Source organism: Triturus cristatus, chromosome 11, assembly GCF_964204655.1.
Source record: "Triturus cristatus chromosome 11, aTriCri1.1, whole genome shotgun sequence".
In the NCBI taxonomy this organism is placed as follows: Eukaryota; Metazoa; Chordata; class Amphibia; order Caudata; family Salamandridae; genus Triturus; species Triturus cristatus.
Genome location: NC_140594.1, coordinates 100,376,201 through 100,399,965, shown reverse-complemented (window position 1 = coordinate 100,399,965; position 23,765 = coordinate 100,376,201). Strand labels below are relative to the sequence as shown.

The window sequence follows — 23,765 nt, the reverse complement described above, 5'->3', positions numbered from 1 at the left end:
GCTTCCCTAGCAGCAAGGCCATTTTAAAGCCGTTTACAATCATTTCGTGCTCTCTTGTGGTGGCACCAGCCCTGGGAAGTGCAGGTAAGATAAACAAAGTATTGCTGATGAAGTGTGCGACATTGGGAGGGGAATTGGAAAGCACGTTTAGTTCCTAGTTCACTTTTACAGATTATGGGTAAAAAGATTCCTTACTACAGAGATTTTTCAGGGCAGCGAACCCTCTGTGGGACGCGGAGGCACATTGGAATAACAGCCTTTTCCATGCAATGCCTTTACCACGCGTGCCTTAGCCATGCATTCCTTTACTACACAGGTGCCTTTACCACACATTCCTTCACCACACATGGCAATTATTTAAAAGTAAGTGTATGTATATATAAAGTGCTAAGGGTAATTTTGGGGTTTGGGGTAAGTAGTCGCAAAGGGTGGTGAGGGTAATTTTCAAGTTTAGGGTTGGGTATTGGTAAGGGGTGGTAAGGGTAATGTTAGGGTGTAGCGGTAAATGGTGGTAAGGATAATTGTAGGGTTTGCGGTGGGTAGTGGAAAAGGGTGATCAGGGTAATTTGGGATAAAGGGGTTTGGTGTGGTTTCTTAATATATGTGGTAAGGCATTTGCATGGCAAAGACATGATTGGTAAAGGCTGCATTGTAAATACATGCGCGGTAAAGGCATATGTGGCAATGTCATGGAGCCCCAGGGCGTAGATATCATTAGTGCAGCAAGTGCAATGGCACCATGGCTCAAGAGTGAGTGGGGAGCACTGAGCTGCAGTCACGGCTGTCTTTTACTACCCACCTAGGGGAGAACGGACATTTTCCTGCCATGTATTGGGGTACATGGCACCCATGTTACACCTGGACAGAGTAAGAATGGCTGGTGAGGATGTGGCATCTCTTGACGTCCGTGTGGGGCTCGAAGGAGACACGAACATCAACGTGTGCGCGCGCATGCGCTCTTTAATACTGTGGCGCTTCCTGACTGCTGCTTCTGTAATGAGGGATAAAGTTCTTGACCCTTCATAGCCTGGCTCAAGAAAAGAACCCCTATTACCTAGACTGTTCCCGATGGTCCAGGTCTCGTCGTAGTCGAAGTGGACGTCTCCTTCGCGATGGGTTTTCGGAAAGAAGGCGTGAGCCAGGATTCCTCCAGGGCCGTCGAACGGCAGGTTGTCGCCATGCCAGTATCTGTGGGAGGAGCACAGGTTGCTTCCTTCAGTGAGGAAAGCAAAGGACACTTTGCAAAAACAAAAGAACTACTGACGCCATACGGTTTATAATTTTAATGTTTGTCATCCTTCCCTCTGCCACGCCCTCCTTTCTCCACTCTCTTCACTCCCATCCCTTAGCCGCCCACTCCTGTTGTTTTCATTAAGCCTGGGCAAAGCACTACGCTACGCTCGCGTATTTTGCGAAGTTTGCGCTACTTCGCACTACGCGAATTGCACGTAGCACAGTGCAAACATGCGTAGCGTTGCGTAGTGCAGCGGTCATTTTTTGCTTGCTCGCGGTCTTCAACATCAAGTTGGCGACCGCGAGCAAGCAAAATGACATCCCGGCGAGACTTTTTCCTTGTTCGCGATCAGCAACATCAAGTTGCCGATCGCGAGCGTGGAAAATAAACATCCCGGCGAGATACTCAACGCGAGGAGGTCAGGTTTCTCATTGCGAGTGGTCGCGTATGCTCGCGACCGCTCGCGATGAGAAACCACCAGTCCGCGTTGAGAAAGCTGCCACTCGAGTAAAAATCTACTCGAGCAACAGAAAACTACAGCTCGCACTGTGCACGATGCCGTTTTCAATGATTGCACCCTGCCGGATGCTTGTCCGCACTGTGCAATCATTGAAAACGGCATCTTGCAGAGTGCGAACAGGGTACTACGCAGTTCACGAAGTGCTACGTGTAGCTCGCGTAGTGCGAAGTGCACTTTGCGTAGCTTCGCGTAGTGCTACTTCGCGAACTACGCTCAGGGTTAGTTTTCATCCCATTCCCTTTTCTTCCATCAGCAGGCCCTCCTTCCCTTTCTGTATTTTCTTCCACCCTGCTCTGAACTTGCACATTTCTCACCTGTTTCTTGATGAGCCCCCTCCACTCTTTACTTTCATCCACTTTTACTCGATCCCCTCTTTCTAACGGTATTACTCCCCCTTCCTCTCCATGTCTACCTTAACTAATTTTCCCTTCTCTCTTCCATCCCACGGTCACCCCTTTCTGTCCCTGTCACTTTACTCTGCCTACTTCTTGTACATTTCTTTCTTCCTTCCTTCATTTTTTTCCTTTCTTTTTCTTTCTCCCAATCCATCCTTTCTCCTGCCCATTCTCGGCCCCGTTGCTTCTTCTTATGTCCTTTCTTTCCTGTATTACTTTCTCCCAAACCGTCCTTAATCTGTCCTTCCTTCTGTCCACTCGCTATCATTTTCAATACTTCCTCTATTACTTTCGTCTTTTCTTTTCTTTCCTTTCTCTCTCCCAATCTGCCCTTCCTTCTGCCCACTCTCTATCCTGCTCCTTACTTACTCCATTTCTTTTGTCCTTTCTTCCCTTTCTTTTTCCGAATCCGCCCTTTCTCCAGCCCACTCTCTGTCCTGTTCATTCATTTATATAATACTTCTCTCCTTTCTTTTTCTTTTCCCAATCTATCCTTTCTTCTGCCCACTCTCTATCCTGATCCTTTCTTCCTCCATTCCTTTTGACCTTTGTTTCCATTCTTCCATCCTTTCCTCATCTCTTTCCCTCTTGGTTCCCAATCCCTGTACCTTTGATCTCCATCCATTTAGTTTCAGTCACCCACTCCCAATCTCTTTCCTTTATTTCTACCAATTTCCTTTCCTTTCCTTTCCTTTCCTTTCCTTTCCTTTCCTTTCCTTTCCTTTCCTTTCCTTTCCTTTCCTTTCCTTTCCTTTCCCCCATTCCTTTTCCCTGCCTTTATTGTCTTCCCCCTTTTCCTTTCTACATTCCTTTACACATTCCTTTTTCATGCCTTTTTTCCATTAGCCTGTTATACGTCACTTTCCCTTATTCTGCTCATAGTCTATCTTGACCATTTTTCCTCTTTTCCTTTCTTCTTCCCACTTCCTGCCCATACTTTCCTTCCATCATGGCTCACCTGGTGAAGTCGATGATAATGTCTGCTCGCCCTTCGTGCACTTCGGTAAAGGTCAGTGAGGTCACCTCGCTCCAGACCTGCAGGGCTTCGGCAATGGTCCGCCTCACCTTGACTTTACTCAGCTGCCAAGGAAACCGTATAATTCTGAAAGAAATGTTACAATATATGAACGTATTATACGGCAGACTGATGACGACTTAAAGAGAACAAGAAACTCGAAGAGGCCGAGGAGCATATAGAAATGAAACAGAGGGGTGGACAAAGAGGCAGAGGGTGGACTGAGACATAGAGGTTGGACAGAGAGAGGCAGAGGATGAAAAGAGAGGCAGAGTGGACAGTGAGGCAGAGGATGAACAGAGAGGCAGAGGATGAACAGAGAGGCAGAAGATGAACAGAGAGGCAGAGGATGAACAGAGAGGCAGAAGATGAACAGAGAGGCAGAGGATGAACAGAGAGGCAGAGGATGGACAGAGAGAGGCAGAGGGTGAACAGAGAGGCAGATGATGGACAGAGAGGCCGAGGATGGACAGAGAGAGGCGGAGGATGGACAGAGAGAGGCAGAGGGTGAACAGAGAGGCAGATGATGGACAGAGAGGCAGAGGGATGGACAGGCAGAGGGTAGACAGAGAGAGGCAGAGGATGAACAGAGAGGCACAGGGTGGACAGAGAAAGGCAGAGGAATGGACAGAGAGGCAGAGGATGAACAGAGGGGCATATGGTGGACAGAGAGAGGTAGAGGATGAACAGAAAGTGGACAGAGAGAGGCAGGAGCAAAGGAACAACAGAAATGACCAGAATGTATGTGGCTGATGATGACAACACTACTGTTTTTGTGTTTTTTAGTGGAAAATGCATCTTCACATCTAAAATGGACGCAAGGACGCATTTTGCACTAAAGCATAAGGCTAAATTCTGATTTTGCATTTTTCTTCATTTCATATCATTTTTGTAAAATTTCACATATTTACGGAAAATCAAATTATGCAAATGTATCACACCCGTAGTTGTTACCACTGTTATTACTAATGGGTTCTGAATCAATTAATATATGTACTGTACTTGTAGAGTGCACAGAGACCTAACAAATATCACAGCACAAATAAATTATCTTTAGCCTTTAGACATTATAATGACCTAGCCAATTTATCCTGAAAACTACAGAAGGAGCGGTAGCGTCCATTCTTCAGGACCCACCAGCCACGTTTGACAATGTACAGCATGAAACCTTACTGAGCAGAATAAAAGGAAATACCCTTCACTTGATCAACTCGTGTCTTAATGACAGATCAAGCATTACCCCCCATTCTCCGCCAACCCATACAACATAGAGAGGGGTCCACGAGTCTCAATTATCTGACCACTTTTGCTCTCCAAACTCATCAATTCCCACAACCTCACATGCTGCACCTGTGCTGATGACAGAGATAATCCTCAAACTGGATCAACCGAATGGCCTTGATCTCTCAGATTCACATAACTGCCTCAAAGCCACAGCCCAGTGGGTGACAGCGGGTCACCTCAGTCTGAATGCCTCAACAACAGCAATTCTAACATGTGGGTGGTGGAAAAACTACATCTCATTAACAAACTGGCCTGACCAACTAGGAATGCCGCCAACAACCTTCTCCACATTATGGAACTTAGGAATCATCCTGGATTCAGCCCTCACAATAATCCCACAAGTCAACCAATCTATCAAATCCACACCAGCAGGACACTCCAGTGCATCTTGCCTTATCTTGGACTCCCACCGACAGGACACTCCAGTGCATCTTGCCTCACCTTGGACTCCCACCAGCAGGACACTCCAGTGCATCCTGCCTCACCTTGGACTCCCACAGAAGGTCCAAGCTACCTCCTGACTCATATCACTTCTGGACTATGCCAGTGGGCTACACCATGGAATATCAATGTTTACTTTGAGACGGCTCCAAATATTATAAATGTAGCAGCAAGTCAACTTCTGCATCTTAAGACACATAACTACACCTCACCGGCTCCGAAGACTATGTAATAGATGCCTCTTGCCACAAGGTAATATCTTCAAACATGAGTGCATAATGCACTTAGCAATAAACAGAGAAGGACCGATATTTTTACAGGTACCGCTCAATAAAAACTCCCATAAAGAAAACATTGGTGCATACTGGCCCCGCAACTAGTTGTTCTGCCATATGAGAAGAGGACTGTCAAAGGCGCTGTAGGAAAACTGCTTTTTCTGCGTAGTCATCCCCTATTTTTCACTTTTTGCTGGAACCTATATTTTTGCTTGCATTTGGCCTCTATGCAATTTAAACCCTGCTAACCAGTTGTAAAGTGCCTGTGCTCCCTCTATAAGCATGGCAGAATCATATTTAACTTATCTGGTCGCTAGTATATGGTACAAATTGTACCCAGGGCCTGTAAGTGAAATTTCCCTATTGGACTGCATCGCCTTTTTTTTTCTTCTGGAACCGGACATCTGGGTGCGACATTGGGAGATACATATCCCGCTCACCAGTTAAAATATTATTTTGTGTTGTACTGAGCCTGATACCAAGTACCTGTGTGTCATATCGAAATATACAGAGGTTAACTGTTAAAAGATACCGTTTTGCTACAGAAAGCCTGACAAGAGGCGTCTGTGTGTCATATTCTATACATGTTAAAGCCTTGAAGAAGTCCCGTTTGGGACGAAACACGTCGCATCAGCTATCTATTCTGTGCTGCTTTTACTGAGAGAAAACTTGAATAAAAGGAGAAAAGGAGAACATTTTTTCCAGTACCTTGACTGGCAATGTGATTTATTTGGGAGACACAATGTTCATGTCATTTGTATTAAATTGTTGACATTTAGTATCACAAATTGCTAAAAAAAAAAAATGTCATGAGTTTTAATTGCTGGATACAAATCTCCTTAATAATTAGTTTATTACAGCATTTGAGTGCAGAGCCACGTTTAGTTTTTTATGGACTGCAACACCTGTTATGCCATCCACTACAGTGACAGTGTGAAACATGGCTGCACGCCTACCATTGTAACTTGACTGTGGCATTTTAAACACTATAATTTGACCTGTCATAATAAACCTATGACAGCTCAAATCGTCCCTTTTAAATATTAATAATTCACCCCTATGTAGGCCTTAGAGCCCACAAGGCAGGGTGTATACTGTCTGAAAGTATGAAATGTAGAAATGTAATGTTAACACCTAAAAGCTGTTTTTGTGTGTGGCAGGCCTAGCCGTCCTATATAGAAAACCAGAGTTCAGATTAAAATCCTAATACTGTATCTCAGGAATAGGACTAGCTAGGCAATAATTAATCAACAATTTTAATAGTTATTCATAAACCAATTCAATAGTGAAGTCAGATTTGTAATAAATATTAAGGAAAAGTACTTTTACACTGTCTGATGTTCTTAGAGGCTAGTTTGTATTTGCTCTCAAACTTCTACCAGCTTGTAATTAGTATTTAAACATGCATGAAAAAAGGTGTGAAACGCTTCCCAAGAGCAAATAATAGGCTGACCAGAATGGGCAGAGACTGCTCCTCTGAATCCACCAGATATGTAGTTTGGGGGCTTTGAGCTACCTTTTTGACATTACAGTGTCAAAGCCTGCTTGACAGGTCTTCTGGGTTTACATATAACTCTGTGGAGCGCACGTGAAAGGCTGACAACAAGATACCAAGATAATTCTTCTGTAGTGTGAGGAGGAGACTATCGAACGGTATGCGCCAGTCAGACAAGGGTTAATTCACCCGAACTCGTCTTCCCCGCAGGAACGCCCACTGACGGACGCGGGCCAATGGCAAGAGTCCGGGGGACTTAGGAGGACGGACGCGGCAGCGAAGGGGGAGTCTCCGGAAGACGCCGAGAAGGAGGACGACGGCGGACGACGGACCAACGGAGACTCGCCGGAGAAGCAGGAGACGAGGACATCAGGAACGGGAGCATATCAAGACAGCGACGGCGGCGACCCCAGCCTGGAGGGAGAAGACGACGCGGTAGCAGAACCAGAGCAGTGGTCGGAGGACTGGTGGACGCCCCCGGAGGACGCCTGCATGCCGCCGTAACTCTGGAGAGTTACGGCTTCAGCGGTACGTGTCAGGGAACTGGGAAGTTAGGAGGGGCGGGAAGGAAGTTGCTGCCCTTCTAGTATGCCTTGTCAAACGTTACCGAATAGAGAGGAGCACGAATAGACCACAATAACGAGCACTTCCCTGATTACACCCTGTGAAGCATTTAAGACAGGGGGACTTAGCTTAAGTAAACGGTGTAGTATATAAAGCACTTGTCACCTGAAGCAAGGGGCGAGCGTATGAGACTGATAATGTTCTATGCCATATACCTATTCTTACGGCTACACTGAACAGACAGGCCTTTCACTATCTCCTAAGCCTGAGCACTGGGTGTGTCAACCCCTTATCTCCCTTTTTCATTACCCTTGGTGGTGGTAATCATTCTTACCCCCTCAACAGCTATACTTACCGCCTGTTGTCTCTTCTCTTTCATGGTACCCGGGGAGCGACATCAATAACCTGGAGAGGACCCCATGGGCAGACGAGACGGCAACATCACTCACGAATCGCCTACCACGAAGCCTACCTGTGTTTGCTTATTTAATTTCCATCCTGTATCTCTAATAAATACGCCATCCTAGATCCACGCATAAGACCTCCTCGATTCTTTTTCCGCCCGTCCCTCTCACATCTGGTGTCAGAAGTGGGATCAGGAAAAATGGAGGCTGCCTTTCAGAAAATGGCGGAAGGACAAGAGAAACTAGGGCGTATAATGGAGAAATTCCTGGCTGTGGCAGAAGAGGATAGGGAAAAACTGCATCAAACGCTATCAACACAAAGCCAAGCCCAGGAAAGTGTGATAGGCAAATTGGCAGACACTCTGAGTCAACCACGAGGACATACCGGCCTTCCTTCAGTCGTCCTGCAGAAATATGTAGATGGAGAGGATCCCGATTTTTTCTTTTCCAATTTCGAACGAATGGCCCGAGCGGCAGGATGGTCCTTAGAGAAATGGGGACAATACCTGGGTCCTCTCCTCTCAGGCGAATTGCAGGCGGCGTATCAAGCCGTTAACCCTCAAGGGCTTACCCCATATGACGAAGTGAAGAGGAATATCCTGGAGAGACTGGGGATAGACGACGACACCTATCGGCTAAGATTAAGACAGATCAAGGAGGGGCCACAAGAAACCCCCAGGGCTCTGGCCTACCGCGTCAGGGACATGACAGATAGATGGTTAAAACCCTTGACGGCAACCAAAGAAGAGATTATGGAAAAAATCTATCTAGAGCAGTATTTAGCTTCTTTATATCCCCATGTGCAAAAATGGGTACGCCAGCATACCGGACTAACTCTAGAAAGGGCTATTGATATAGCTAGCGCCTTCAATAGGGCCCAAGAATTACAGAAAATACGAGATGATCACCATTGGAAACGGACAGGACCCCACCCTATCCGACCGTCCCGACAGGCCACTGCTAAATCAGAAACGGTCACCATTTTGCCTAGCCCCCTCCCGGTACCCGTCAGAGCTACTCCACCATCGGGGCCCCAGTGTTATAACTGTGGGGCCTTCGGCCATATAGCTAGGGTATGCCCCCAGAAAGAGGAACCTATGGAGGTTGGCCTAACACGTAACTATTACTGTAGTCCTTCTGACTCTCACCCTCCCTATCATAAAGAGGTTCTAGTTAACAGTGAAAAGAAACAGGCATTGGTTGATACGGGATGCCTACAAAGTGTCATACGACCCCAGGCCATACCCGGAGGGCTTTCCCACACCTCAGGCCACGTCAATATACAATGTGTACACGGGGATATCCAACAGTATCCCGCCACTGAAGTATGGGTACAACACGAGCCATCCATAGAGGCACACTCCCTTCGGGTAGGTGTGGTGCCTAGGCTACCCGAAGCCTTCGTATTAGGAAATAACTACCCTTATATGTCAAAACTAGTAAGAGAGACCTGGACCGAAGGGGAGGAGTGGAGGAGTACAGCCCCCTTTGCACAAGTACCAGAACAGGGTTTTCCTACCGGCAAACCAAAGAAAAGCGGAAAACAGAAGAAGCGAGAAAAAAGGGACTGGACAAGAGTAGCACTGACCCATAAGACCGAGACACCCATTTGGCAATATGACCGGGGTTTCTTTTCTGCCCAAAGAGAAGATCACACCCTACGAGAGGCCTGGAACAAAGCCCTGGAAAAAGAAGACCCAAACCAAATAGGTCCCCAGTTTATCGTCCAGAAGGGATTACTGTATAGAGTAGGGGGAAGAAACATGCCCCATCAGCTGTTGGTTCCCCGCCAGTACAGAGAAAAGGTGCTGTTCCTGGCACATAGCCATCTCTTGGGGGGACATTTCGGAGAGGAAAAGACAGAAAAAACCATCTTAGGAAAATTTTACTGGCCAGGTATTTATCAAGAAGTACGACGATATTGTAAGGAATGCCCCATACTGTCAAAAGAATAGTAGGACTTTGCCCCCAAAAGTCCCTTTACATCCTTTGCCCGTAATCCAAGAACCTTTCTCACGAGTAGGGATGGATATTATAGGTCCCTTACTCCCATCCCGCAGTGGTTGTAGATTCGTGTTGGTCTTGGTGGACTATGCCACTCGTTTCCCCGAGGCCGTGGCCCTACGCCAACCGAATGCAGTCCAAATCGCCAAAGCAATTATAAACATCTTTTCCAGGGTGGGATTCCCGAGAGAAATCATTACTGACCAAGGGACTCCGTTCATATCGCGTCTAATGAAGCAAGTATGTCTGCTGTTAAACATTAAACAAATAAGAACAGCAGCCTATCACCCACAAACGGATGGGTTAGTAGAAAGATACAATGCTACCTTGAAAACGACCTTAAAAAAACTATTGGAACTTGAGACCCGACGATGGGAGGACATGCTTCCCCTGGCTCTCTTTGCTATTCGGTGTAAATCCCAGAGAAGCACGGGTTACTCCCCGTTTGAATTATTGTATGGGCGCCAACCTCGCACCCTGTTAGATATGCTAAGAGAGGAATGGGAAGAAGAGCCAGAGGGAGTGAAGCCCCTACCGGAATATGTCCTAAATCTGAAAACGCATTTGGGACAAATCCGTAGTATTGTCTCCGCCCACATGGAACAAGCCCAAGCTGCACAATCGGCCCAATACGACAAAAAAGCTAAGGACCGTAGGTTGGAGGTAAACGATTTTGCCTTGTTAATGATCCCTTCGTCCGACCACAAATTGTTAGGACAATGGCAGGGTCCCTATAGAGTTATAGAAAAAGTCACTCCAGTCACCTACCGACTGGAACTGGATCCCAAAAGAAAGGAGCACACTCAGATATACCATATAAACCTATTAAAAAAGTGGGAAGGGGCCCTTCCAGTTCTAATAGGGGCATATAATAGTCCTCCATATTTATTTCACCGAAGCATCGACCCTGATCTACCAGAAAAACAAAGACAAGACCTAGAGGCCCACCTAAAACCCTTGAGTGGAGTGTTCTCCCTAGAGCCCGGGAAGACCACCTTAATCGAACATGCCATTACCACCCCCTCTAACAAGACCGTAAAACTAAAACCATACCGACTCCCTGAATCACGACGGCAAGCCATAGAACAGGAAGTCCAAAACAAGTTACGGATGGGTATCATTGAACCCTCTAATAGCGAGTGGAACTCTCCGGTAGTCTTGGTACCCAAGCCGGATGGGTCCATCAGGTTCTGCATCGACTTTCGGGAGGTCAACAAGATTTCCCAATTTGACTCCTACCCGCTCCCAAGAGTCGATGAGATGGTAGAACGACTAGGTACGGCACGCTATATCAGCACCCTGGACCTATGTAAGGGGTATTGGCAAGTACCTCTGAAACCCCAGGACCGGGAAAAAACTGCTTTTTCCACCCCTAGTGGGTTATACCAATTCACAGTATTACCTTTCGGGTTACACGGGGCCCCTGCCACCTTTCAGAGATTAATGAATCAAGTGTTAAGACCCTACGCTGATTTTGCAGCAGCTTACATCGATGACATTGTCATTCATAGTTCCTCTTGGGAAGAACATCTGTCCCACCTCAGTTTGGTAATACAAGCCTTGAGAAACAGCGGTCTAACCATAAACCCAGCCAAAAGCAAATTAGCAGCCCGCTCGGTGAAATATCTGGGGTATCTCTTGGGGGAAGGATATATAAAACCACAGGAAGAGAAGATAGCCGCCATCACATCAATTCCATTTCTCCGAACAAAGAAAGAGTTAAGAGCATTCCTTGGAGTACTAGGGTACTACAGACGATTCATACCCAACTTTTCACAATTAGCCTCTCCCCTAACCGATCTCCTAAGAAAGGAGACAAAAACCGAACAAGAGTTGAAACGACCCTCACCTGCCCTTATTACGGCTTTCAGGCAGTTAAAAGACACCCTTACCTCACGACCGGTCCTACTCAGCCCTGACTATTCCCGGCCTTTTATTTTACAAACAGACGCCTCAGATACGGGATTAGGTGCTGTGTTATCCCAGGTAGATCCCCAGGGGCATGAACGACCTGTCCTATATATAAGCAGAAAACTGTTTCCAAGAGAAAAAAGATACGCTGTAATAGAAAAGGAAGCACTAGCCATTAAATGGGCTGTGGACTCCCTCAGGTATTATTTGGAGGGTCGGGAATTTACCCTTTTTACGGACCACGCCCCTTTAGAATGGTTGTCCCGAAACAAAGGACATAACGACAGAATATTGAGATGGTTCCCTGCACTCCAACCATACCGTTTTCTGACCCAGCACAGGAAAGGAAAAGAACAAACCAATGCTGATTATTTATCCCGATACCCCCTTGATCCTTTTCTTGCTGGCAAGAAAGTTAGGGAAGGGGGATGTGAGGAGGAGACTATCGAACGGTATGCGCCAGTCAGACAAGGGTTAATTCACCCGAACTCGTCTTCCCCGCAGGAACGCCCACTGACGGACGCGGGCCAATGGGAAGAGTCCGGGGGACTTAGGAGGACGGACGCGGCAGCGAAGGGGGAGTCTCCGGAAGACGCCAAGAAGGAGGACGACGGCGAACGACGGACCAACGGAGACTCGCCGGAGAAGCAGGAGACGAGGACATCAGGAACGGGAGCATATCAAGACAGCGACGGCGGCGACCCCAGCCTGGAGGGAGAAGACGACGCGGTAGCAGAACCAGAGCAGTGGTCGGAGGACTGGTGGACGCCCCCGAAGGACGCCTGCATGCCGCCGTAACTCTGGAGAGTTACGGCTTCAGCGGTACGTGTCAGGGAACTGGGAAGTTAGGAGGGGCGGGAAGGAAGTTGCTGCCCTTCTAGTATGCCTTGTCAAACGTTACCGAATAGAGAGGAGCACGAATAGACCACAATAACGAGCACTTCCCTGATTACACCCTGTGAAGCATTTAAGACAGGGGGACATAGCTTAAGTAAACGGTGTAGTATATAAAGCACTTGTCACCTGAAGCAAGGGGCGAGCGTATGAGACTGATAATGTTCTATGCCATATACCTATTCTTACGGCTACACTGAACAGACAGGCCTTTCACTATCTCCTGAGCCTGAGCACTGGGTGTGTCAACCCCTTATCTCCCTTTTTCATTACCCTTGGTGGTGGTAATCATTCTTACCCCCTCAACAGCTATACTTACCGCCTGTTGTCTCTTCTCTTTCATGGTACCCGGGGAGCGACATCAATAACCTGGAGAGGACCCCATGGGCAGACGAGACGGCAACATCACTCACGAATCGCCTACCACGAAGCCTACCTGTGTTTGCTTATTTAATTTCCATCCTGTATCTCTAATAAATACGCCATCATAGATCCACGCATAAGACCTCCTCGATTCTTTTTCCGCCCGTCCCTCTCACATGTATCCACTGACGGGTTGCTGTAGGACCTGATTTGTCCCTACAGACTGCTGTCTCTGGATTTTACATATAGCTCTGGGGGCAAACTCGAAAGGAAGGGAAAGAGGATGCCAAAACAATTCTTGTGTATCCACTTTATATTGGTAAAGCCTACTTGTGTACTACCAGACTTATATCTCTGGGTTATTGTGTGTAGATTGGCTGCCCCAAACTGGATTTTAGTGTTAAATGTGGGAGAACACCAGGATTACCATAGTACACACCCCCAGCCCTCACAGTCAACTTGAAAATGCCCAACATAGTTAGGGTGAGCCCAGAAACTTTTACCCCATTGATTAGGGTGTGCCCAGGAATCATGAAATCATTACCACCCCTTAGCTCATGCCTGGAATAAACGTGACATATCCAGGCACCCACTTCTGAACACTTTCTGCATCTGGGGAAGAAAAGAGGATAGGACCTAAGAGGAGCCCTGAAGCACTGGGCATGATCCTTCTCACCCAGGACAAAGAAGTAGACTCTAAGGGCCACAACACCGACCTCCTGTTCAAACTACAGAGATACAACAAGTTACAAAAGGCCTTTCCTGAAACTGCCCAGCTGACCAGTGACAACAGGACCTGACTGTACCCTGCTGCGGGCCTCTGTCTCACACCCTGTGAGTCTCTAAGCGCCTCACCTGAAGTTCCAGGGGCATTTAGAAGTGTAATCATCAGGTAGATTGGGACTTTGAGGACAAAGTCAGAAAGTAACATCTTTGACCAGGACAAACCTGGTTGGTGTATTCAACCTGTGCTCAATCGCGGTCAGCCTCAAATTGCGCCTAGGTCCTGGTCTACTAAAACCACTGACTAGCATTGGCCTTTGTGATTTTTAGCACTATTCCTACCTAAAACGTTAAAGAATAACACCTACAGTTCCTCTATGATTTTTGTCACATTGGTGTAATTTTATTTAGTACATTTTATTCTATTAATTCAGGCTGAGTTTTTTATTGTTTTGCCTTTTTCAACTTATTTCTGTTTTGGTACTCCATAAAAAATGTACACATTGCCCTAAGTTAAGCCCGTCTGCTCTGTGCCATCGCTTCCAGGCCTTTAGCTCAGGTTCATTTAGTGACTTTGAGGGTTCACCCTGACGTGGTTTGTGATTGGTACTTGAGGTGGATAGTTACCCTTCCAAATAATAATCCAATTTCTTACAGGCACCTTGTTTTCCAATCAAACTGCCAAACCATGTCATCCACACCCAGCAAAGATACAGGCTTCCATAAATTACTTGTGGTTTAGAAGGATGCTGAAAGTGTGCCTATGCCCCTTTTGCATTTATGAAAAGTGTTGCATCACTGTTGGAAAACACCGATGCAACACTTTTCATAGCGCCATCCTTGTGACACCATGGATGCGCTGTGTTTACTGTGCGGCGCTCCGTGTCGCAAGGATTTGCAGATACGTCAGTATTCCTGGCATATCTGTAGGTGCAAAATGGACGCATTGCTGGAGTGTGCCTGAAGACAGACGCAACTCCAGCAATGTGTGGGGCAAGCCCCCTGTGAAAAGCCCTGCATCACTCCTCTTTTAGGAAAGAGTTGAACACTCACCTCTGCTAAGAACACTAAGGGCCTCATGTAGGTAGCGAAATACCGGTCGGTAACGGCCGATTTTCGGTAAATATGCCGTTACCGACCGGTATCCAGACAAGTGAGATGTAGGAGTCCAAAAACCACTTTTCGGTAAATATGAGGCGGTAAATACCGATTCATAGTTACCGAATTCTAAAATACCGATTCATATTTACCGAATACATAATTAACGAATCGGTAAATATGAAGTGGTAAATATGAAGTGGTAAAAATTTAAAATGACATGTAGGAGCAGTCGGTAATTAAGAAATCCAGGAAAATCGGTAAATAAGAGTCGGTAATTAACACGGATTGAAAGCAGGTGGTAACCATCAACAATGCACATAAGCAATCCCAAAATGCAACAGCGTGGCCAACATGGCCGCCATGTACGTCATTGCAAGGCGCCTACGTCTACAGGCAGCAGGACTGAGGGTGTGGCGACGGGAGGAACAAATCTACAGACAGCGCATCACACTATTCCAGCTGACTGATGCAGAGATACATGAGAGGTACAGGCTACACCCCGAAACCATCATGGACCTGATAAGGGACCTGCACCCACTCCTGGACCAGCCAACAAGAAGGGCGCACGCCATACCACCACATGTGCAGGTGCTCTGCAGCCTACATCTACTGGCATCCGGCAGTTATCAGGTGGTGATAGCTGCGGTGGGTGGTGTATCCCAGAGTTGCCTGTCCCGTTTCTTCAGGAAGTTCCTGGATGCCATGATGCAGAGAATGCACCACTACATAAGCTTCCCAAACACACAGGCTGCACTGCAGAAAACAAAAACAGACTTTTATCACATGGCACAGTTCCCCCATGTCATCGGCTGTATTGATGGTACACACATCCCAATCTGTCCACCAGCTGATACAGAGCACATCTACAGGAACAGGAAGTCCACCCACTCCATCAATGTGCAGGTGATCTGTGATGCAGGGAACATCATCACAGATATTGTTGCAAAGTTTCCTGGGAGCACCCACGACTCTTACATCTTCCAGAATAGTGGGATCTACACACGACTGAGTGCCGGAGAATTCGGAGAGGGATACCTGCTGGGTAAGTAACAGTGACGCCCCTTGAAACCTGCAAATCAGAGTGTATAGAGGCATGTAACTGATGGTTCCCTTTTACTCATCCAGGCGACAGTGCATATGCATGCCGTTCATTCATCCTCACTCCCTACCTACACCCAGCAACCCAGAGTGAGAGACGATACAACGTGGCCCACAAAACAACACGCAATGTGGTGGAGCGCACGTTTGGACTACTGAAGAGCAGGTTCCGCTGCCTCCACAAGAGCGGAGGCGCACGCCAGTACAAACCCATCACCTGCTGCAAGATTATTGCCACTTGTGCAATGCTGCACAACCTTGCCACGAAAAAAGGTACAGATGTGGAACTAACATATTTTGAGGACAACGAGGATGAGTCAGGCCAGCCAGAGGGCAGCGCAGCTAGAGTGCCAACTGCAATCGATGGGAGAGAGAGACGGGCAGAGATCACATGCAACTATTTCTGAGTAAGTGAGGGGACACAGCGAGTTGTGAGAAGTCATGACGTAGTTTAATGTGGCACCACGCCATGAACACATGAACAGGCCAATCTGGCAATATACCATCTATACAAGGAGTATGTCCAGGGTTACGTCACCCAATGGGAAGTGGCTAAGCAGGGCCACATCAATGTTTGCGCATACGCGCTGCAGTGGTGGATTGCACGGCCTGTGCATCCTCACTGGAGCCAACCCCAAGCCGCCTGCTGCTCCTGCGTGCTTCGGGGACGGGGGGTGTGATGCTGCTGCTGGTGTCGATGCTCTCCGCAGCATCCCCTGCAGCAGTTGTCGACGCCTGACTAGTCAATAGCACCCCTAGTGCACTTGTCACCTGCACCATCCCCCGAGACAGGTCGCTGCAGCACTGTGTTAGGCCCTCCTGCATCGTCACAGAGCGCCGGCAAAGTAGGGAAGTCGCAGTTGCCAGACGGTTGAGTGCCCTGCTGGTAGTGTCCCTTCTCTGGCGTTCCCGGCGCCGTGCGTCGATGTCAGCATCTAATTTGCTGCACAACTGCTGGATTGACTGGGACATGTCCCGAATGCCCGCAGCCATGCCGCCAATGTTTGTGTCCATGTTGACTAAGCTTGTCTTCATCACCCGCATGTGCCTCTGGACTGACATAACTGCCTTTGATTGCAGGCGCTGTTGCTTCAACATTTGGCCCTCGAGCCCCAAGAAGACACCATGGCCGTCAGTGGGTGCTGGTGGACTCTGGACACGCGACCTGCGGCGCCCTCTTGCTCCCGTCTGTGCTGCCTGTGAGGTGTGGGGCACAGTGGGATGGCTCCCTTCCTGGGGCCCGGTGCGGTGTTCTGGGCCCATGCTGTCGTCTGATGAGGTGTCGAAGGCTCGTAGCCTGGCTGCTGGACGCCTCCTCATTCTCACACCTGCAAGCGGAGATGTGGCCGGTGATTCGAACATGAGTGGCGATGCTGGCTGTGGTTGTGGTGATGCTGGCTCTCGGTGAGGTGATGCTGGCTCTGTGTGCGGCGAGGCTGGCTGTGTTGGTGGTGCGGCTGCAAGTGGGCCTGCTCCCTGGTCTGCACTCGTGCTGGCTAGAGGTGATTTTTGTGGCCGGTGTGCCGTCTCCCCTGCAGCATGCCCTGTACTGCATGATGTCACATCTGTGGACAGAAAAACAACATTGGCTCAGTGTCCCCGAAGGGCTGCATTGCAAGCGTCACAATAAATCATTTCACATTCCAATCTGTCCTCTGTCTCCTTGTGCCTCGAGTGCGTGACATGCCTTGTTGCCCTGTAACATTTACGTCATGGTTAGTGTTGCCCTGACTACATCTCCCGGAATGCATTGCCTGTCTGCACTGACACGTGTGGACTGCAGTGTGATTCTCGTTTCACAATGGGGAATGTGGGATAGGGGTAGGGGAGGCTACATTGCTGTGCTTTCGTCTTACCTTGGTGTGTTGCGGTTCTGGCAGAGCTGTCGGCGTCCCCAAGACCCACGACACTCTCTTGCTCGATTGTGGCCGCCACCAGCTCCTCCAGTTCGGTGAGGGCAGGTGCCCTGTTGGTTCCACCTCCGGTCTGGCTGGCCTCCTTCTGGATGTCGCCCATCTTCCTCTTGGTCACAATCCTCAGGTCATACCAGCGCTTTTTGAGGACCTCAATGTCCCTGTGGGTCACTCCCACAGCATTGACCTGCGCCTGGATGGCCAGCCATATGTTGCGCTTTTCGGCCTCAGGCACTTGCAGGGATTGCCTCCCAAACAGCTTCTGGTGCTGCTTCACCACCTCCTCCACCAGCACCTGGAGTTCCTTGGGGCTGAATTTGAGCTTCCTCCTCCTTTCCCCTCCGTCTTTCTGTGTTCTCTGGCTGGACATGCTGTTCGTTTCCCGCTCGCACATGCAACTGCTCCCTGCCTCTCCTCTGCACTCCAAGCCTCTCCAGGGTCGGCTAATTATGTACACCTGCCTGGGTGTGGCCACTTCGGCTAATTGTGTACACCTGCCTGGGTGTGGGCAGTTCCTGGTTGGGTGGGCTGTCGTTGCACAGGATTAGCTGTTTCGTCAAGTCATGTGATGTTATTTACCGAATCCGTACATACCGATTCGGTATTTTCCGATTCGGTAGATACCACCTCGGTATTTTCGGATTCGGTAGATACCACCTCGGTATTTTCCGAATCGGTAATTATCACCTCGGTATTTACCGAATCGGTGAATTCCGATTCGTATTTACCGAATGTTACCGAATCGGTAACTGTTACCGAATTTTTACCTACATATAACTTACCGATTCTAATTTACCGATTCGGTACGGCTCGGTATTTAAGAACCGGTAAAATTTATTTACCTACATGAGGCCCTAAATCACTATGCATTAACCACCCACAGCCCAGCTTCTTCTCCTCCTACTACTGTACTTCATTTTTGTCTGTGACCATGCACAGCGATCTGATATCTTTTGGCTAGGTTTGCGCAAGAGAAATACCATCTACATACATATATGCATACACACACACATACATGCTGAACACTGCTGCTGTCACCCCTTCAGCGTGCTACTACTTCTGTAAGTCGACGTAAGGCCTTAGGTTGCCACCTAGTGTTGGCATCCTGTACAATAAAGAGCCTGAAACATGTCTTTTTAGGTGGGACTTGAAAGAGCAGTTTTTGCCAGCCCTTAGGGGAGCAAACAGAAATGGAACCTTAAGAAGCAGTACTGAGGGGTATAGGCTCTGCCTATATGTTAATCTATACATACTTTTGATTAGGTTGAAGGTGCGTATTTCCCCTTAAAAGGAGTGATAGTAGCCAACTTATTGCCCTGTGCCAATGCTTATGCTTAATACAAATCGCCTGAATTTGGTTATGGCGCCAAGCCATTGACAAAGGATTCAGGACTGATTGGATCATTGGATAAAATATGTCAAATGCCACAAGGCTGCTCTTTTTATTATGAAAGTGTGTGACAAGGGCAGTAGGCCTGGTTTATTTAATGTGAAAAACATGTAATTAGGACAATGGGTCCTTTAAGGTTGATTGTTATTATACTGTGTTAAAGCCTGTAGACACATACTTGTTACATGGAATCTCACAGATTACCGTAGTAAGCAAAGCATTTTGTGTTGTTTATCCTCTCTGGCAAACTCTAATCCTTTATGGCCCCTTTTGGGAGGGTAGTGAATTGTTTTGCCAAGTGCAATTTTGTACATATTTGCAGTGCCTGATGGGTAGCTGCCTTGTGGGTATCCCTATGCTCAATGCAGTGGGCGTGGGATGGGTATGGTGACATACCAACGATAAAGGCTGTGGCACTGATTGCTGCATTGGGAGAAGGTACAGTAAATGCTATTAGTCTGATATGTTTATTTTGAAAAGTTATGACAAAGGTAGTAGGCCTGGCTTACTTTACAGTGAAAAGCAGATTGTAAAGGCAATATACCCTTATTATTATTTACCTTTATAACAGTAATTATCATCACGGAAGTTGCATAATAAATGCTTGATTATATTGATCTAACAACACAACATAGAGAAATCACCTATGTGAGGGTAGCAGTATCATATGCTGAGGGAAATTCTACCAGAACTGTAGTGAGCGACCAAAGCAAGTGAGTCCAACCTCTTCTAGGGAAGAATTGGGAGGAAAGGGGAAATGTTGAAAAAACGCGTTTATGAGAAAGTTTGAAACCAATGGTGCACTTACAGGGAAACATGTAGGGTCACCATGGGGAGGTTGGACGGATTTTTGGGGACTAGGTGGGTGAATGATGACGATAGTACTTGCTTTAATTCAAAACAGCACTTAAGTGATGTATACTGTCGCTTGTTATCGATTAGGATTGCAATGATATATTGTCTTTTCTTCACAAAATGTCACACTATTTGTTCAATTTCCTTGTACTGAACAACTGTTCAATATAAAGATTTCCCCAAAACAAATTTAAAAAGTGGTATAATATTGCATGATTAGATCTAAATTTGCACATAAATATGCTAATACGCCTTATGCTGTGAATAGACACGCAATACATATTCAAGTCCATGCATGGTATGTCAAGCCAGAGAAACCAGACAGCTCCCATGAGGTGATCCCATTTTTTAAAAATGTCCTACCTATGAGTGCACCCCTATCTCAAACGTTATCCCCATTTCCAGGATCATCACTTTGTCATGGGTGCCTCTGTAGGCCAAACATTACATACACTATGCTAGTGCCAGACTTTTGCCATTATTCCATCGTCAACGCCAAGTCCATTACCTCCATGATTCCAGTCATTCTCCATACCTCATTCGTTACAGTCACTCTCCAACCCTCCATCATTTCAACACGTGCCTCAGTGTAGCCACTCCCAGCACCTTCATTGAGCGCACCATCGCGACAGACACCAGCTCTCCAGTATTAGATGGATGAAGCTCTCCAGAGAACCGAAATCTCAAATGTATTGCTGTAAGCGACTCTTTTATCAGCTTCACCTGGTGAATGTTGGTACATTCCACAGGCTGGATTATTGCCATGAGTTGCAGCTACATGCCTATGGGCATCACTGCCAAACTTTACTTTCTCCAAAATAGGGTGTCTGGGAAACTGTTGACAACCAGAAGACATGACTACTCTTTAGTCTCTGTTTGCCTGCCTGTAGCAGAGAATTACTTTTACAAGTACAGGTGTCGCTCACTGGGCCCAGCAAGCATCCACCCCTGTTCTGTCCACAGCAGCCTTCATCTGCAGGCCTTTCTGAGACGACTGTGGTTCTTTGGCATACTCAAAGCCCAGTTTGTGTCTATAGGTGGCAAGTGCTTCTCTTCTATCAATCGTCCACTCTGGAACACGCTCTGCAGAACATATCTGGGCCTTATTTATGAGAAGTGATGCATCGCTGCGTGAAAACAGTGATGCGTCTTCTCATTGTGCCCTCCTTGTGACATGATGGATGCGTCATCTTTACTGTATGACGCATCGTGTCACAAGGAGTAACAGATATGTGAGTATTTCTGACGTATCTGTCGGTGCAAAAGTGATGCATTAATGGGGTGTGTCAGAAAACAGACGCAACTCCAGCAATGTGTCCTTTCCCATGGGGCAAGGCCCGTGTGAAAGGGCCTGCGTCAATCTTAAGCCTGCTGTGAGGCAGGTGTAAGATATTGACGCAATGGCGTCCTAGCAGTGGCGCAGTGAAATCTGATAGATTTCACTGCGCCACTTCTACAAGGCTTTTTACGGGGGAACACCCACCCTGCATATATTATACCTGACGCAGGTATAATGTAGCGCAGGGCTTTACAAAGTGACACATCTGCTTAGATGCGTCACTTTGTAAATAGGGCGCAACGTGGCACATTTTTTACGCCGCCTGTGCATCACAAAAAGTGATGCAACAGCGACGTAAGAGTGTTGCAAGGCCTCATAAATAAGGCCCCATCTCTCTTCACTTTCCTGTTTTGGTTGTGTCCAATCTCTCAATAGACTAACTCATCCACTGAAAGGATCACTGTTGAAATCTATTGGCACCGGTTCAGTACAGTAGCCTTTTATCCTCCTAAGGTCTATAAAACCATAGTCAGATAAAAAGAATGTATGGGTTATATGGAACTAAGAAACCCTTCTAGGGAGGCATGGCTTGGAGAGTGAAGATGGCGGTCACACTCTAAGAGTGCTCTGGAACCCTCCGTCATCCGCTCCAGGATCCGCTGCCATCGGTGCCCTGCCTTCACCTGAATGTAAAGGACTTCCCTCCCTGGGATGGAGCTGCAGCCTTGTGGGGTCCGGTGGACCGCTAAAGTCCACCCAGGGACCACCTTTCACCAGCAGCTGCGAGAGCAGCGGCCAAGATGGCAGACCCGGCCTCCCTCTAATCGGCTGCGGGGGGGCTTGGGACTGCCCTTGGAGGCTTGAATGGGTCTCATGAGGACGAAACCTATCATCGGAGCTCCAGACTCTGGTCGATAACGCTCCGAATCCTGGCCGTGCACCCGGGGACGTGACGCAGGGGGCCGTCACGCCGGCCTGGCCTCGACCCCCTCCCGGCCCCTTCACCTGAGCTGACATGCCCAGAGCAGCCCCCACGGGCTGCGCGCCGAGCCGAGAGGGCTCTGCTAATTGCCGGTGGTGAGCGACGGAGCGCATCACCCGGCCGACCTCGAGTGGTCCGCGGCCCACTGACGACTCCGGACTGTGGCTGAGGGTAGATGGAGACTGCGCTGGGCTGTGACGACTGGCGCGGAGGCCTGCCTAGACCTGCTGGGCCCTGCTGAAGCGGTGAGAGGCCCCCTTCCTTACCGCTGCTGGGAGAATCTGACACAGGGTTCGGCCAGAGCTTCGGATCCCTCTGGGGGTCCCTTATCTGAGAGACTGCACCGTGGTGATCTGCCTCGCCCCGGGTGCACGGAGGCTTGCAGTGGCGGTCTCGGGGCAGTCTTCTCGACTGGGGCCCGCTGCGTCCTGCTCACCCCGCTGTTGCTCCTGGGCCTGGCAGCGAGTTGCTACCCGGTGGTGGGCCCAACAGCGGGCCTACTCTGTCACCATCTTTGAGGGGCTGAGTAGGAGGGCTTCTTGGTCGCTGCCCCGCGTGTACTGTGTGACCTGGGCCCCACGTGGTGATTCTTGTGGGCCTCCGGGACTGAGATATGGTGCTTGTGGTGCCCGCATGGAGTCCTGCCCTGCAGCGCTGATCGTGGGGGGGGCTGAGGCCTACTGCTTGGGTCTAGGTGCCGGCGAACCGCACCCTCTGTGGATGGGAGCAAGATACACGCTGGATCCACAATTCATCCTCACCTCCACCAGTGACTTGGTGGTGCACCTGAGTGAACACACGATCTTTAACGCAGCGCAGTGGGTGCAACTCCAGCCCGCACCTTGGCGCTTTGGCGAAGTGGAGTTCCCCTGCTCCCAGTTGGCTCTGGACATTGGCACTCGCCCTGGGGGGTTCCCACCCACAACTGAGCTCGCATCTGCGGCTTTTGGGAGGACGCATGTTCCGGGGCCGGATCTCAGACCCCCTACGGACCTTTCACTTGAAGCCAGGGGTGCCCACCCGGCCTCGGCCTGTGGGGACCTGCATCAGAACCACCCTGACCCAGGCCCCCCGCCGGTGCTCTTTTCAACGCTCGCCATGGGGAAAGACCGGGCCCTAAATCCTCTGCCACCCATACGCAAATGAAGATCGACCAATTCACCACGGTTGACCACGATCCTCCGGGGCAAATCGGGGGCGAACCCTCTCTCCAGGGCAAGGACTTGGCCGCTATCCTGCAGGCAATCAGCACCTCCCAAGCCTCGGTGGGAGGGAAGATTGGCAAGGTCAGGGTCGACATGTCCCTTGTCCAACAGGACCTGCGCAACGCTACAGCCCGCATCACGGAGGCTGAATCTTGCCTCTCCAAAGTGGAGGATGATGTCCATCAATTCAAAGAACAAGTGACCCGCTTGCAGTCCCACACCAAGGAGCTCCACAGACGCGTGGAGGATGGCGAAAACCGCTCTCACCGCAATAACCTCCGCCTGGTAGGATTTCTAGAGGAAGCTAGGAAGGAGCAGATGTCCACTTTCATCGAATTCTGGCTCTCCTCCTTGATGCCCAAGTATACTCTCTCAACATGGTTCGCGGTGGAGAGAACCCACCTGTCCCTTGCACCTACA

At 48.6% G+C, this 23,765-nt stretch overlaps 1 protein-coding gene across 1 annotated transcript in view; it reads right to left on the bottom strand.

Annotated features, from left to right (window-relative positions):
* The window catches only part of MMP11 (matrix metallopeptidase 11), a 249,563-nt gene that overhangs the window by 25,522 nt on the left and 200,276 nt on the right, over positions 1-23,765 (bottom strand). Inside the window, exons 3-4 of the mRNA XM_085633364.1 lie at positions 3,108-3,251; positions 1,055-1,188 (exon numbers count right to left, since the gene is read on the bottom strand). Of these exons, the coding sequence (XP_085489490.1) occupies positions 1,055-1,188; positions 3,108-3,251 (278 nt within the window). The remainder of the gene's footprint in view (positions 1-1,054; positions 1,189-3,107; positions 3,252-23,765) is intronic.